We start from the raw sequence: 17,380 nt of genomic DNA on the forward strand, positions 1-17,380 counted from the left end.
AGTCTTAAGTATTTTCAATCATTCTAATTTTTCTCATTAAGAACACAATAATTTTTTCATTTAAAAATTTGTGAATGGTTTGATTCTAATACTTAGATTACTTCCTTCAGTATTTGCTCAGATTCTTTGTCCATTTTCTGATGAGATAATTTCCCTTTTCTTTATTGATTTATAGGGTTTTTAAGATAAATTTTTCCTATATGTCTTGTTATATATGTTGTAAATATTTTCTTCCTGTCGTTTGACTTGTAACTTAATATTAACAAGTTATATAAAAGATATATTCCATAATTAAATGATTTTGAGAATTCTAGGGCTACAGAGTTTAACAGACTTCCTTCCTACAGGACTTTTAAAGACCTTTATTATATGATAAGCTTGATACTAAAAGTGATAGAGATAGCACAAGAAAATAAAACATCAAATTATACAAATTTATGAGTAGTGATTTAAGATTTCCATATAAAATGCTGGTAAATCAAGCCTAGCAATGTATTCAAACAACAGTATGCTACCAATGGAAGTTTTGCCTATGTAAGGCTACTCCTGTAAATATACCCAACCATCAGTCAAAGAAGAATAGCTTTGGGGGACTTCCCTTGTGGTCCAGTGGTTAAGACTTCACTTTACAATGCAGGAAGTGTGAGTTGGATCCCTGGTCTGGGAGCTGAGATCCCAAATGCCTAGAAGCCAAAAAGTCAAAACATAAAACAGAAGCAATATTGTAACAAATTCAGTAAAGACTTTTAAAATGGTCCACATTAAAAAAAAAAAAATCTTAAAAAAAAAAAGGCAAAAAATTCTGTAGTTAGAGAAATGTCAAAAATGATACCTAACACAATTCAGCATCCATTCCTACTAAAACTCTCAGTATAGTAGGAAAAAAAGGATATTTGGATAATTTGCTAACACATAGCAATCAATCCCAGTCCAAGAATGAAACATCCCGTCTAATGGTCGAGCATTAGCAGAATTCCCATTAGCAAAGAAAAAGCACAATAATGACCCCCTTTGCTTCTGTTATAAAACAATTGCCCTAAAGTTCTAGCCAGTGCAATGATAAATGAAAAATGGTAATCGTGCAACTGTTGTAATGTAGCAGACAAATGTGTTATTATTCAAAGATGTCATAAAAATATAATAAAACAAATAAAAGGGGAGGGTTAAGGGTCCATTACAAAATTTAATAGCTTTCCTAATATCAGCAGTAGCCAGTTAGAAAATATAATATTTTCAAGATAGCAACCAAAACTCTCAGTATAAGTAAACATAAATAAATTTATTGAAACTATGTGAAGAAAACTGCACATCTTTGTTGAGTAGTGTAAAATAAGATGTGAATAGGGAAATAGATGTACCAAGTTTGTGTAAGGCAAGATTTAATATTTTAAGGATGTCACTATTCATCAAATACTTTATACATTAAATCCAAGTCTAATTTGACTCTGATTTGGAGCTTACTTATTTCTAATTACATTAAAAGTTCATATCATTTAAGCAGCTATTAAAAATTTAATAACCTAAATACTTAACAATATGGAGTTGGCTAAATTATGGCTCATCTAAATGAGAGAAACAGAGAAGGCAATGGCACCCCACTCCAGTACTCTTGCCTGGAAAATCCCATGGACAGAGGAGCCTGGCAGGCTGCAGTCCATGGGGTCGCTAAGAATCGGACACGACTGAGCGACTTCAATTTCACTTTTCACTTTTATGCATTGGAGAAGGAAATGGCAACCCACTCCAGTGTTCTTGCCTGGAGAATCCCAGGGACGGGGGAGCCTGGTGGGCTGCCATCTATGGGGTCGCACAGAGTCAGACACGACTGAAGCGAGTTAGCAGCAGCAGCAGCAGCAGCAAATGAGAGAAAATTGCACATACTTTATTTAAAATCATAGTTTGCAAAAATAATTAATAACATAAAAGAGTTTAAGATACAATTTTCAGTGAAAGCCAGATTCAAACAAATAATGTAAATGGTGATTGTATATGTATATGTATGTGCATATATGTATGCATGTGTGTGTGTTAAATCACTTCAGTCGTGTCTGACTCTTTGTAAACCTATGGACTATAGCCCGCCAGGCTGCTCTGTCCATGGGATCTTCCAGGCAAGGATACTGGAGTGGGTTGCCATGCCCTCCTCCAAGGGATCTTCCCAGTCCAGGGATCAAACTCACGCCTCTTAGGTCCCCTGCGTTGGCACGTGGATTCTTTACCACTAGTGCCACCTGGGAAGCCTACATATATGTCTATGTATATATAAATGAATGAGCCACACGTATACCACATTCACATATATTCACATTATATTCACTCATTATCTTTCTTTTCTGTGCCTCTTTGTTAGTTTGTTAAGCATATATAATGAAACGTGCCAGGACAGTGTTTATCTCTGGGTAGTAAAATGATGAGTGAGTCTGGCTTTCATCTTCATCTTTGCTAAATATTTCACAATAAATATGTATTCTTTTTAAAATATAAATTTATTTACTTTAATTGGAGGTTAATTACAATATTGTATTGGTTTTGCCATACATCAACATGAATCCGCCACAGGTATACACGTGTTCCCCATCCTGAACCCCCTTCCCTACTCCTGCTGCTAAGTCACTTCAGTTGTGTCCAGCTCTGTGCGACCCCATAGACAGCAGCCCACCAGGCTCCCCTATCCCTGGGATTCTCCAGGCAAGAACACTGGAGTGGGTTGCCATTTCCCTCTCCAATGCATGAAAGTGAAAAGTGAAATTGAAGTCGCTCAGTCGTGTCCGACTCCTAGCGACCCCATGGACTGCAGCCTACCAGGCTCCTCCGCCCATGGGATTTTCCAGGCAAGAGTACTGGAGTGGGGTGCCGTTGCCTTCTCCATTCTTTTACTAGAAGGACTAAATAATGTAATCTTGGAAGCCAGTGAACAATAAGAAAGAAACTGTAAAAGAACTGGAAAAGTTACTATAAGGTCACATCATCTTAATATATATAAAAGACCCTTCTTACCATAGAAACAAAGGATGATAGCATGATGTCATCTGGAAAAGGATTATTCAATTTGGCTGTAGGAAAACTAAATTTCTGCCTGTTACCGAATATCTTAAACAGAATTTTTAAATTAAAAAAAGAGTATTCCCACATGTGTGTGTATGTGTGTGTGAAGAGCTCTTATAAATCGTGCTGGAACTGGCATTTGTGCCTGCCCTCTCCTCACTCATTTACTCTCTGCCCTTCCCCCTCCTGAAACATCAGGTTCTCTAAGTGGTCTTCCCAGAACCTCCTCCCTGGCCAAAGTGATACCATCACTCTTCATGAATCTGCTAGCCGACTAGCCCTGCTTTTTGCTTTGTTTCAGAGCACTTCTCACTCTGTAATATACCAAAGACTGACCCCTTTTGTGTCCGTCCCCACCACCTGCATGAGCAAAAGGACTGACTTTTTTATTTACCACTGCATTCCCCCCCTTTGCCAAATGAACGACTGTGCAGACATGTTTATTCACTCAGCAGAGAATCCCTGACTGCCCTGCACACCAGACACTGTTCTAGGTGCCCGTGATGCTTCCGTGAACAAAGATTCTGCCTCTGTGAAGATTCTGTTTCGCACTGGGCAGGGTGAGAGACAATGAGCATCATGAAAAAGCACTGTATACAATGTGTGTGTGTGTGTGTGTGTGTGTACACATATGCATATATTTATATTTAGATATTCAAAAAAATAAGATCATGGCATCCAGCCTCCCATCACTTCATGGCAAATAGATGGGGAAAAAATGCAAACAGTGACAGACTTTATTTTCTTGGGCTCCAAAATCACTGTGGGTGGCGACCGCAGCCATGAAATCCAAAGACACTTGCTCTTGTGCTCTGCCACAAGAGAAGCTACCACAATGAGAGGCCTGTACACCACAACCAGAGAAAAACCCACGTAGCAACAAAGGCCCAGCGTATCCCCACCCACCCCCCAAAAATATATATATATAAATTTTTTTTAAAATTAGAAGGAATTACATTGAAATATTAACAATGATATATCTAGGTTATAGAATTAAATTTCATCTGTATCCATTTTTATCTTTTCTTAATTCAGTACATTGAACATACATGCTCAACTTAAACTGCATTAAAATTGTGGGGGTTTCGTTTCTGATTGTGTTTTCCCTCTTTGTCCTCTTTGGCTCAGGGGAGGCCACAGGGTTGGGTATTCAAGTACACCTGCCACACCTATGCTGTCCTTCATTCCTGTCCACTGTAGACAAGACTCATGACTCAAAGTGCAAACCATGGCAAGAATAAACGGAGCATCTTCCTAGCTGCTTCCATTCCGTCCTAGAAATAATCCCCCTCCTGTTTTGATTTCCAGGCCTGAGAACACCCCCAAATTAATCTGGCACAAGGATCTAACCTTTGAAATTGAGGTTTTCCCCTGTTCACAAAATCAGCCTTGAAATCAAGTGCTTTTGAGATTACATGTTCCTCACTGTCAGTCATAACAAACCTTAAATCAACTTCATATGCATTTCTGACCAAATTTCACTTGCAGGTGGACTGCTCCCAACCTACAGATGAAAACACTAAGGCCTGAGAAGTTCGAGCGGCTTTTCAAGGTCAAGCCTTTCAGCCATGTCTTTCTAGGGCAAGTGAAACTTGTAGCGAAGCTCCAACCCCTGTCTAGGCAGAGGCAGTAACGGCACACGCTGTACCTGGCTTTCTGTCTGCGCTGTTTCTTGGCAGAAACAACCACTTTGCTATCAGGATGGTCAGCTGTAGTCAGAACAAGCTCATGGAACAAAGCAGTTTAATTAAAGAAAAAATATATATAGTTGGGTTACACTGCCATTCTCTTCAATCCAAGATGGAAATTAGTTTATAATAACCTTATCTTTTATTCATGGCACGCTGCCTGTTTCAGAGCATGTTGACATCCTTATACGTTTCAGTTAAATGTGAAATAATTGTGTGTTTCTGATGGGCTGCAGGTCAAAGTGCTGAGAGAACCTCGCTGAGTCTCGACTAGCCATTCGGAGCAGTCTGGAACCACTGGGGAATTCTCGGTTCCCTTCTGATGAATCATGATATTTAAAATTTCGAGGACACCTAAAGGCTTCGAAATGGCCCTCTCAGATCGCTGCGAGCCAGCCTCCATGAGGGGTCGACAACAAAGAGCCCACGCGTTTTCCTCTAACAATGTGCGTCTCTCTTGCAGACCAATCTGACCGAGCTGAAGTCCTTCGGTTCCCCGCCGCCGGCGGTGAGCAATGTCAGCGCAGCGGTGATGGTGCTCATAGCCCCCAGGGGCAAGGTGCCCAAGGACCGCAGCTGGAAGGCCGCCAAGGTCACCATGGCCAAGGTGGATGGTTTCCTGGACTCCCTCGTCCACTTTGACAAGGAGAACATTCACGAGAACTGCCTCAAGGCCATCAGGCCATATCTGCAGGACCCTGAGTTCAATCCGGAGTTCGTGGCCACCAAGTCCTATGCGGCCGCAGGCCTCTGCTCTTGGGTCATAAACATCGTGAAGTTTCACGAGGTGTTCTGTGATGTGGAACCCAAGCGCCAAGCACTGAGCAAGGCCACCTCGGACCTCGCTGCTGCCCAGGAGAAGCTGGCGGCCGTTAAAGCCAAGATCGCTGTAAGTGACCCCCACCTGAGGCAAACAGCCCTCTCCCCCAGGCCCCAGCGCCTCAGACCTGACTTTTAAAGGAAACGAAATTGTTATGTAAAATCTAATTTTTCAATAGAGGAAACTTGTAAATTTTCTTTCTCAAATACCATGTAGTCCAAACAAGATAGATCCACCGGGCCATGGGTTTAAGCTTTGGTCCTGAAAGGTTTTTTCCATTTCCTCCAAGGAAAGAAAAGATGACAGACGGATGCATATAATAAATGAACGGTATTATCCATGGAACCAGCTGCTATCTTCTTAGTCACAAGTGAATCTAATATTTTTACACATCTGATGGTTAAGAACAAAAGGTCAAAAAAGGGAGATTCTTTAACCTATTTTATTGAAGTATAGTTGATTTACAATGTTGTGTTATTTTCTGCTGTATAGCAAAGAGATTCAGTTACACACACACACACACACACACACACACACACACACACACATTCTTTTCCATTATGGTTTGTCACAGGATATTGACTATAGTTCCCTGTGCTGTACAGTAGGACCTTATTGTTTATCCATCCTATAGATAGTAGTTTGCATCTGCTAATCCCCAAACTCCCAATCCATCCCTCCCCCCACCTCTTCCCCCTTGGCAACCACAAGTCTGTTCTCTTGTTTGTGAGTCTGTTCTGTAGACAAGTTCAAAAATGGGAGATCCTTTTCCCTGTTTAAGACAGTTTTTCACCACCTTTCCCCACCTTGTGCATCAGGATCTTCCATTCTGGCCACTGTCCACCCCCTCACTCTCATTGCTGTGGACATGTGGGTCTGTGGGATGTGTTAAGCCACCTGCGCTGCCTTATAGAAGTCTGTAAGAGCACCTAGCACATTGTGGTTTGGGGTGGGGGTGGTTTCTTGGCCATAAATATATAATTATTAGCCTCTTATTGATATTTTTGTTGTATGTCCCTCACCCAGGATTGGGGGATGGAGATGACCTTGGATTCACCCCTATTTAAGAGAGATTCCCCTTGAACTTCACCTTTGCCATTAAAATGACATGTGTTCACGTTCAGTCATGTCTGACTCTTTATGACCCATGGACTGTAGCCCGCTAGGCTTCTCTGTCCATGGGATACTCCAGGCAAGAATACTGGAGTAGGTTGCCATTTCCTCCTCCAGGGGATCTTCCCGAGCTAGGAACTGAATCTGCATCTCCTGCATCCGCGGGCAGATTCTTTAACACTGCACCACCTGGGAAGCTGTTACAATGGGTATCACCAGCGTAAGAGGTGGAAATCAGAATCCTGCAGAATGTCACGGCAGCTAAAACCCCATTGGCAGACCTTCCAGTCCACGCTGTGCTGTTCACCAGTGGGTGACATAGAAAGGGCTTTCAAGTGCCCAAACTTCAGCTTCCTGACATAAAATGGACACAGTAATAGCCCCCACTTTGTGAGTTTGCCGTGAGGATCAAAGGAGAGAAGCAGGCAGAACAGAGGCCCAGAGCCCAGCCCACAGGAACACAGGGAGCTGCCGCCACCACCAGGGTTCCTGTGACCCCTGACCCCTGAGTTAACTCCACCTGCTTCTCCACTGGCTGCAGGTGTCATCATGTCTGTGTCCAAGCCCTGGTCACCACCACGGTCAAGCTCAAGCCGAAACTTTCCCTGGATCTTTCGTTTCTACATGTGCATTCTAGGCAGATAAGATCTTACTGCACATTTCTCGTGATGATAAAAAGGGCTTTACAAATTATGAAAAGCAAGATGGCAGACCTGCTTCATGCTTCAAGTTTCACAGGTTTATTGAACCGTAGATTAAATTCCTCAGCTAAAGGCCTCAGTTCAAAGATCCTTGCAACCAGACTCTCTATAAAAAGAGATGCTTTGGCAAAGCAAAGAATCTCCCAGTATGCTTGCTTTATAAAACCTGGATATTCACGGGCCAGATTACTGATAATCAACCTCACAACAGCCCTCTTGAAAGAACACCAGGAGCAAAACACTCTACCACCCTGTTGACTGCTTCTGGGGGGAAAAGACCTTCTGATCATTTTCATATTCTTCAGTCTCTCTCAGAAAAGTGTTACAGGAACTACATTTTCAAAGCTCTCTCTCTCTTACTCAAGTTATTTTAACGAAAGGAACATTTGGTGCGAAGGGAATGTTTTCAAAATGTTTATACCTTTTCAGTTAGCCAACATGCACATGATGGGCTCATTCAACCTGTGAAAGCAATCAGAATATTTTTAAAATACTTGGCTACCTTAGGAAGGCACTTCTCTTCTGCCAAAATATTTTTTGAAATTAAAAATAAAAAGATGCCTTCTCGCTTTGAACAACCTCCTCTCCATCCTTTGCTCATCCACATGCCTATCAACATAGGCATGACACTCACCTACTAATAACAGGAGGGTGGACTGATACCCATTGCGCATATGGACACCCACCTAGGCAGGAAAGTGCCTCCCTCTGTGTCACTGAGGCCACAGCCAGCCCTCTCGAGTTGCATCCCCCCTTCATCCCATCCAAGAAGAGGAAGCCTGTTTTTAGGATTTTAGCATAATTCTAAGTAAAGAATTTTTTAATCAGAGTATGCTTTCTTTATAATGTTGTATTCGTTTCTGCTGTACCAAAAATTTTATATGCATGATGCATAAAGCAAAAAAAAAAAAAAGGCATCTTTCAGAACACATTCTACAAGGTAATTTCAATTTGATTATATATATAATTAAAATCCCTGGAGGAGGAAATTGCAACCCACTCCAGTATTCTTGCCTGGAGAATCCCATGGACAGAGGAGCCTGGCAGGCTACAGTCCATGCTGTTGCAAAGAGTCAGACACAAATTAGCAACTACACAGATAATTAAAATACACACCAATATGAATAGTGGTGGTTATCTCCAAGTAATAGATTTTGGATGTTTTTTGTTTATCTGTATTTTCTTTTCTTCTGTCACAAACACATATGAACTTGACAGCTTAAAAAAATAATAGCAGTAAAAACAAGGAAGTCATCTTCACCAGGCATTTACTCACTCATTAAGTAAAATAACAGAGCAGAGAAGAGCTTCAAGTGAGTAATGACAGTCTCCTGACCTTCTCATTCTTTTGTCTGTTTCTACTGATTGTTGAGCCATAAAGAAAGCTGACGCTTACTCCTTGGAAGAAAAGTTATGACCAACCTAGATAGCATATTCAAAAGCAGAGACGTTACTTTGCCGACTAAGGTCCGTCTAGTCGAGGCTATGGTTTTTCCAGTAGTCATGTATGGATGTGAGAGTTGGACTGTGAAGAAGGCTGAGTGCCGAAGAATTGATGCTTTTGAACTGTGGTGTTGGAGAAGACTCTTGAGAGTCCCTTGGACTGCAAGGAGATCCAACCAGTCCACTCTGAAGGAGATCAGCCCTGGAATTTCTTTGGAAGGAATGATGCTGAAGCTGAAGCTCCAGTACTTTGGCCACCTCATGTGAAGAGTTGACTCACTGGAAAAGATTTTGATGCTGGGAGGGATCAGGGGCAGGAGGAGAAGGGGACGACAGAGGATGAGATGGCTGGACAGCATCACTGACTCGATGAACATGAGTCTGAGTGAACTCCGGGAGATGGTGATGGACAGGGAGGCCTGGCGTGCTGCTATTCATGGGGTCGCAAAGAGTCAGACACGACTGAGCAATTGAACTGACTGAACTGAAAGAAAGCTGAGTGCCAAAGAATTGATGCTTTTGAACTGTGGTGTTGGAGAAGACTCTCGAGAGTTCCTTGGACTGCAAGGAGATCAGACCAGTCCATCCTAAAGTAAATCAATTCTAAATATTCACTGGAAGGACTGATGCTGAAGCTGAAGCTCCAATATTTTGGCCACCTGATGCTCATTGGAAGAACTGACTCATTGGGAAAGACCTGATGCTGGGAAAGATTGAAGGCAGGAGGAGAAGGGGATGGCAGAGGATGAGATGGTTGGATGGCGTCACCGCCTCAATGGACATGAGTTTGAGTAAGCTTCAGGAGATAGTGGAGGACATGGAAGCCTGGAGTGCCGCAGTCCAGGGGGTTACAAAGAGTTGGGCATGACTGAGCAACTGAACCGAACTGAACTGAGCTGAGCTGAACTGATTGTTGACACCACTCAGAGCTTGCAACCCAATGGCTTAAATGTGTTTTATCTGTCCTGCACATACGCTTGGAAATGATTTAACTGGTGGCCAGTATTTAAAACAAAATATCTGATTTCTGGCCAGTCTTACAACAATCACAAGATTCCTGAATATCACTGACTGACTCTGGCCTTAAGCAGTGGCTTCCCACTCGAGCAGGTGGTTTTGCTGCATTTTGTCACAGCCCCCACCACCCCCCGCTTTTTTTTTAATCATTAGACTCATCTGGCTAGTTTACATCGTCTTCCTGTTCTGTGCATCTGAATTTCTGAGCCCTGTCTACATGCTGTGGCGCATCCATTTGTCATTGTTCTTCTTTAGACAGTTGACTTTCTGCTCCAGGAGGCTGGACGACGATCATCTCCTATCTCATTACAGTGACTCTGTTTCGCTGACGTGACCTCCATTCCTTGTTCAATCACACAGAGGCCGCTTCCTTGGAGCCCTCGTGTTCAAGATGGAGTTAGTGCCCTCGCCTTTAGCTCATCTCCCTCGCCCTTACCTCCCACTTCCCTTATCATTACTTATCGTTATTTGGTTTTTGAATCACCAACACTGAAAATCCCTACATTGTAACCGAAATCAGTTGTCCCAGATGCTCCCCATTGACTGATTCAAAAAACTGAAAGAACAGTAAATTATATTTATATTCTATGAATCTGTCTATATTGTTCATAACAGATCAAAGTACAATTACATTTCTTTTTTAAAATACCTTTCCCCCTGGGATTTCTACTTTCTCTTTCTCTCTCTCTTTCAATTAGTTCCTTTGGTGGGGGGGGGGGGGGGGGGGCGGGGGGGGCGAAGCTCTCTAGGGACTTCCCTGGTGGTCAGTGGTTAAGACTTCACTTTCCAACGCAGAGTGTACAGGTTCAATTCCTGGTCAGAGAGCTAAGATCCCACATGCCTTGTGGCCAAAAAAACAAAACTTTTTTTTTTTTAAGAAATATGGTAACAAATTGAATAAAGACTTTTAAAAAGTTGTTCACATTTTAAAAAATCTTTAAAAAAAACAAATTAAATCTCCATCCAATCCAGTGTTCTACTGAAGCCTACCTTTGTTCCCAAGACCTTTCTTGCTTGTTTCCAACTCAAAGCTCCAGTAATGGAGAGTAATCACATTCACTGCTCTCTTGGGTTCATTCCAAAGACTTCTGGACCCCATGGCTTCTTTCTTGATTTCTTCTCTTGTTTTACTTTGGCTCACTCTTAAATAACTTTTTCAGAAATGCTACATGAGAGGTAAATTATCTAATATTCTGGTCTGGACATATCTGTTTGTTTCTAAATTGAATTGACAGTTTCACTGAGTATTAAATTCTGATACTAATGTTTTCCTCTTAGAACAGAGTGCTTTATCTTTTGGTCTGGTGAGAAGTCTGATGAACAGTCAGGGTCCCATTCCTTTGTGGGTGCACTGTGTTTCTGCCTTTCTGGAAGTCCTTCGATTTTTTTTCTTTATTCTTGGCATCTGAAATGTTGCACTGATGTACTTAGCTGTCATTCTTTTTTTATTCTCTGTGCTTGGCCTGTAGAGACTTATTTTCTTCAGTTCCACAAGATGCTTTATAGTCTTTCTTCTGTTTCTTTTTTAACCTTATTTTCTGGAATGCATATTGATTAGATATCGGAACTTCTCAAAGTAAAGAAAGTGAAAGTCACTTCAGTTGCGTCCAACGCTGTGACCCCATGGACTATAGCCCACCAGACTCCTCTGTCCATGGATTCTCCAGGCAAGAATACTGGAATGGGTAGCCATTCCCTTCTCCAGGAAATCTTCCCAACACAAGGATAAAACTCAGATCAAATCTGCATTACAGGCAGATTCTTAACCTTCTGAGCCACCAGGGAAGCCCATAGAAACTTCTGACAGGTCCTCTACTTTCTCTCATTTTTTTCTCACTTTATATTTTCTTACACTGTCTGGATTTCCCTCCAGTTTGGGTTTTAATCGTTCCCTTGAATTTATCCCCTGGTGGCTCAATTGGTAAAGAGTCTGGCTGCAATGTGGGAGACCCGAGTTCATTCCCTGGGTTAGGAAGATCCCCTGGAGAAGGAAATGGCAACCCACTCCAGTATTCCTGCCTGGAGAATTCCTTGGACCGAGGAGCCTGGCAGGCTACAGTTCATGGGGTCACAAAGAGTCAGACACGACTGAACGACTTTCACTCATGATCATGTTAGAGAAGTCTTGGGAAGAAGAGGAGGTAGAAGAAAGTGGCCTGCCCCACCATTAACTGGATGCCTCACCTCCCAGTTAAGCTGCTTGGCTGTATAAGCCTGGCGCTTCATTTCTTCCTCCTGTGACTTGGCGATGATGGACAGAGCAGCCTGAAGCCCTACTGTGGCACAGATGCGAGACCTATCTGGAGGTGTCTTCCGTGCAACTCGGTGGCTTTGTGGATGCAAACAGGTGTGGCAGGGGCAGCAAAGACTGTGCGCTTACATTCTAAATTCTTAATACATTTAGAAAAACCTAGAACCAAGTCTTTTAAAAAAATGTTCCTCTACTTTGGGATAATTGGAGAGAATGGAGGAGGTTAGGTGAAGCTGTCTTATACTCCTGAGGCCTTGAAGCAAGGGGAGAACCCAGGTCGCAGACCAACTCCAACCTGCAAACCAACTGCAGCATACAGTCTGGCTCCTCCCTGCACCCCCACCCCCGATCCTCGGATCCTTCTGTCCATTTCCAGGCCTCCCCAGGCTCCAGTGAGCTTTCGCTTCTAAAAGCAAAGCAGCGCTTTAACTTTTTTCTCAGAGTACTGGAACCCATTTTCCCCAGTACAAAGAGAGACAGAATTTAAGTCTCTCCTGGTCCATTCCCTGGGTCAAGAAGATCCCTTGGAGAGCCCACTCCAGTATTCTTGCCTGGGGAAGTCCACAGACAGAGGAGTCTGGTGGGCTACAGTCCCTGGGGTCACAAAGAGTCAGACACAACTGAGTAACTAACATTTCATTTCATTTCTCCTGGTCCATCACCCCCTCCTGCTCCTGGACCATTGACTGTGTGAGGGACATGAAAGCTGGGTTCTCTGTCTTGGATCAGGACCCTTTGGACTCCCACAGGGATCTGCCTGAGAGCCCCCCAACTTGCCTTCCTTCCCTTCCTTGCCCATTTCCCCAGTCCCTCACAGCTTCTTCCGGGGAGCATGGGGCTTCTTTAAAAACACCCTGCACATGGACCCTTATCTCTGAAGCACCGGAATTGCTGACAGACCTTGCGTTCCTTCCTCAACAGCACCTTAATGAGAACCTGGCCAAACTCACGGCCAAGTTTGAAAAAGCAACAGCCGACAAACTCAAATGTCAGCAAGAAGCTGAAGCGACTTCAGGCACCATCTCCCTTGCAAACCGCCTGGTAAGTGTGAGCCTCCAGGGACGGGGTGGAGGAAGAAGGGGGATTTAATTACACAAGCTGAGCTTGTTGGGTGCCTCAGAGGTACATAGTAGATGAACACAGCTGAGCCCCACTTTGACAAGAGTGGCAAGAAATATTAAAATGCTCCGGGCTGCAGAGGCGGACTCCTGGGGAGAGTATGAATGTACACCCTGATCTGGTCAGAGGTTTCCTACAGGGATGGTTGGGAGGAAAGGGTGTGGGATCCTTCAGGCAGCTTTCAAGAGGCATGACATGCTTACCTGTACCTGCAACGGCCATGGGAATCGTTGGAGACAAAACTGGCCTTTGATAGGCAAACCCAGGCATTCTTCCCTGTGTGGCGTTTGATAACCAGGGTGTGGACAGGATGAGGCGCTGAGACAGAAGCAGAAAGGAGCCAGACAGACAGCTGACTCGGAGCATGGCCACCCGTGACCTTGGTCTCTCCAGCAGGGTACTCACTTACACGGCTCAGGGCTCCAAGAGCAGGCGTCCCAAGGACAGAAAGTAGAAGGTCCCATTCTCTTAAGGCCTGGGACCAAAAGCCGGCACAGCATCCTTCCTTGCGTTCTACTAGTCAAAACAGTGTCAGATCCGGGGAGAAGGACCACAGGCCCCAGCCCCTGACAAGAAGAGAATCTCAGGATTTGTAGCCATTTTCATCCCCTGTGGCTTACATTTCTCATCATGAATCATCAGCTCAGAGCCTGCAAAGCAGCGCCCACTGGACGTGATGTCTCTTTACGGAGGGCCCTTACAGCACCTCCCTCACCAGTGAAAGGAAGTGGAATCAATCCCTTTTCATACACGTTTATTCCAGCCACCATTTATGTATATAACAAAGCCAGGTTTCCCAGTTCAGGGACAGGTGAGTCATAACTGTCACTGAACCAGCTGCACTCCAGTGATGGGAGGTGAAGCCTCAGGTGTGTCTGAGCCCTTGTGTGTTGAACCCGCCGCTGCACAGCTCTGAGACCCCCAACCTCACTGAATGCTGGGGTGTAGAGGCAGCTCCTCCGTAGACGGGCGGGAGGCAGTCACGACCTCCCTGCCAGCCTGTCGTCCGTTCACTCCCCTGCCTGGTTCCCAGAATTTCCCCTGGCCTCTCTCTGCCCGGTTGGAGACTTTTCTGCATTGGTCCTCATAGGAGGCGACGTGGGGCTCTGCTCTAGGACTCAGGACAGATGGTTTCTGAAGCTCCCCCCACTTCCACTGACCTGGGGGTTCTGACAAGATGCTGGGACTTTCTGATCTTTATCTGTGTGATCTAAGACTGGGTGAGGATGGTCAGGTGGGGTAAGCCCCTCAAGTCTGTCAGCTCTGACATCCTTGGATGTCATCTTTCAAGGAAGAAAAAGCGACCAGTCATCACACCATAGCACAGAGGGCTTCCCAGGTGACTCAAGCGGTAAGGAATCTGCCTGCAATGCAGGAGACCTGGATTCGATCCCTGGGTCAGGAAGATCCCCTGGAGAAGGAAATGGCAACCCACTCCAGTATTCTTGCTGGAGAATCCCATGGACAGAGGAGCCTGGTGGGCTGCAGTCCATGGGGTTGCAGAGAGTCGGACGCGACTGAACATGCATGCATGTGCATAGCACAGAAACCAAGCTTCACCGAACAGCCCGCCTCACAGCCCTCCCATAGGGAGACTGTCTCTCCTCCAGAGAGGGTGCCTCTGATGTGGGCCGCCAGAGTCAGGCCCTGCTCTGCAGTCGTGGGACTTTGTTTCTGTGCATCCGTGGCTTAATGACCATGCCCATCTCGCCCACTGTGAGTGATGTATAGTGCAGTTGATTTTCTTTGATTTTCATATCTTCAGTATTTGAAGAGAAGGGAGAGGTGCTTGATTTTCTGCTATGTTTTGAGTACCAGACATGAGCCCAAGTGATGATCACACGCAGTCACACTAAATCCTCTTCATGGCCCTTCGAGGCAGGCATGTTCATCTCTATGCCTGTCGAGGGCAGAGCCCTGAAGCCTGCATTCAGACCCTGTCTCTCCACAGCCCATCGGGTTCAGGGCAGAGAACAGGGGCTCATTTGCTGCAGTGTTTGCTGTGGCCGGTGCAAACCCGCATTGATCACAAGGGCCGCAAAGATGATGTCCCGAGTCCCCTGCTGGGAAACGTATGCTGTGCAGTCTCTGTGGCTGAATTGTGGCTCTGTGGCCCGTGGTATGACGTGCCTTCTCCCCCTCTCTGCTCTTTGAAATGTCAGGTGGGAGGCCTGGCCTCTGAAAATGTGAGATGGGCAGAAGCTGTGCAGAACTTCAAGCAACAAGAAAGGAAATTATGTGGAGACATTTTGCTCACTGCAGCTTCCATCTCGTACCTGGGCTTCTTTACAAAGCGATACCGCCAGAGCCTCCTGGACGCGGCGTGGAGGCCCTACCTGAGCCAGCTGCAGGTGTGTCTGGCCCGCGTCACTCATGAGCTCACGTGACAGTAACAACCCAAATCTTCTAGTCCCTTCCTGCGTTCTTCCTCCCATCACCTCCAGAGCGTCCCCTAGTGACTTCCGGGATCCAGGAGGGAGACCTGGGCACCCATGTCCTTCCACACTTCCATGTACTGCCATGCACTGCCTTCCAGGTCACCTGGGGACAGCGCCTGTCCTCCTTCTGGGGTCTGCGTGGGAACTCTGGTCCACCCCCTCCATGCTGTCTCCTGACAGTTCTCAAAACTGTTAAACCCAGGAGGCACCAAACACATCCTGTATTTCCCTCCAACCTTCCTGCTCTTGTGCCAGACTTAATAGCAGCAGTGGAGGGCAAGCCTCTTTCCCCAAATGCTGCACTGCCCCCTGGTTACTGCACCCCAAAGTCCACCGTCTGTGTCTGTGACCCACAGATACCCCTATGAAGGCAGTTCATTGGCTTTGGTCAAATGTCCTCAGCTCTCAGTGTGAGTAGGTGGCTGTTACTCCCAGCTTCTCCCTCCACGCTGACATGACCTGCTGGGGAAATGCCAGTTTCCAGCTGAAGAGGACTCAGGGTATGTTGCCCCTCGGCACTCCCACATCACTCATGGTCCTCAACCCACAAATACTTGCCAAGTCTTCAGCCTGTCCTACATGCCACTGGCAGGAGGCACAGAAGACAGTCTGTACCAGGGTGTCGGCGGGACAGTCTTAGTCCAGCAGACAAGACGAGAGTCATAAGAAGCGGCTGCCTGAGAGTTAGCATGGAAGGATCACCACATGCAGTTACGGTTGTGTTCCAGAATGCATTTATAGGTGTCTCCTTGGAACACAAAGCCCGGACCGTCTAGTGATGGCTGGCTTCTCAGATCAGCTCATAAAATCCCACCCACCTGATAATTTGCTGAACAGTAGTTTAAAAACTGTTATAGTGCATTTCCTTGGTGGTCCAGTAGTTAAGACTCTGCGCTTCCAAGGCAGGGGGCACAGGTTTGATCCCTTGTTGGGGAACTAAAATCCCACATGCCACATGGCACAGCCAAAATTTTTTTAAAATTTTTTTAAAAATTAAAAAACAGTTATAGTACTGGGAAATAAATAAAAAATTAAGCTGTTATTTATTCACTTTGAACACTTGTGGAAAGGAAATTGTTGAAAGGACAATCGTTGGCTGAACAAATGAAGGCAAGGAGTGCAATAGCAGGTTAATGAGGCATTTTCTAGCTTTGCTTGGGGGACTCAAGTATTTTTGTGCCATGGACCCTTTTGGCAGTCTGATAAAACTGATGCATTCCTTCTCACAGTAATGTTTTGTAGCATGTAAAATGGAATGAATACGATTACAAAGGAAAACGATTCTATTGAAATACATTTCTGACTTCAGGATAAGAACCTCCAGTGTCTGGTTTTCCCTTTGAGATCTGCTCGAAGGTATAGAATTGGCCATTCGTACTCTTAGCAGATATAATTAAAGGGAAAGGAGATGGTCTGGAGAGGCTTTCCTGAGATAACTGGGAGGACAAACCGCAGAGAAGAGAAGGATGGAGAGGTTAATATTAATAACAGTGCACATGTGTGAACCTCAAGAGCGTTCTGCAGCCGACACAAAAGGTCACACGTATCGCATGATTCCATTTATGTGAAACATCCAGAATAGGCAAATCCACACAGACAGAGAGCAGATTAGAGGCTGCTAAGACCTGGGGGTAGCCAGGAATGGGGAGTGACTGCTCGTAGACGTGCGGTTTCCTTTCGGGGTGAAGAAAATGTTTCAGAAAGAGACAGAGCTGACGGTTGCACAGCATTGTGAATGACTAAAT

The 17,380-nt window shown here is 44.9% G+C and overlaps 1 protein-coding gene across 1 annotated transcript in view; it reads left to right on the forward strand.

The window, feature by feature from the left end:
• DNAH9 (dynein axonemal heavy chain 9) overlaps positions 1–17,380 on the forward strand; it is a 286,201-nt gene that overhangs the window by 208,281 nt on the left and 60,540 nt on the right. The window contains exons 50-52 of the mRNA XM_052657972.1: positions 5,197–5,622; positions 13,000–13,119; positions 15,360–15,548. Coding sequence (XP_052513932.1) covers positions 5,197–5,622; positions 13,000–13,119; positions 15,360–15,548 — 735 coding nt within the window. The remainder of the gene's footprint in view (positions 1–5,196; positions 5,623–12,999; positions 13,120–15,359; positions 15,549–17,380) is intronic.

The sequence above is a fragment of the Budorcas taxicolor genome, chromosome 19, assembly GCF_023091745.1.
Source record: "Budorcas taxicolor isolate Tak-1 chromosome 19, Takin1.1, whole genome shotgun sequence".
Lineage (NCBI taxonomy): Eukaryota > Metazoa > Chordata > Mammalia > Artiodactyla > Bovidae > Budorcas > Budorcas taxicolor.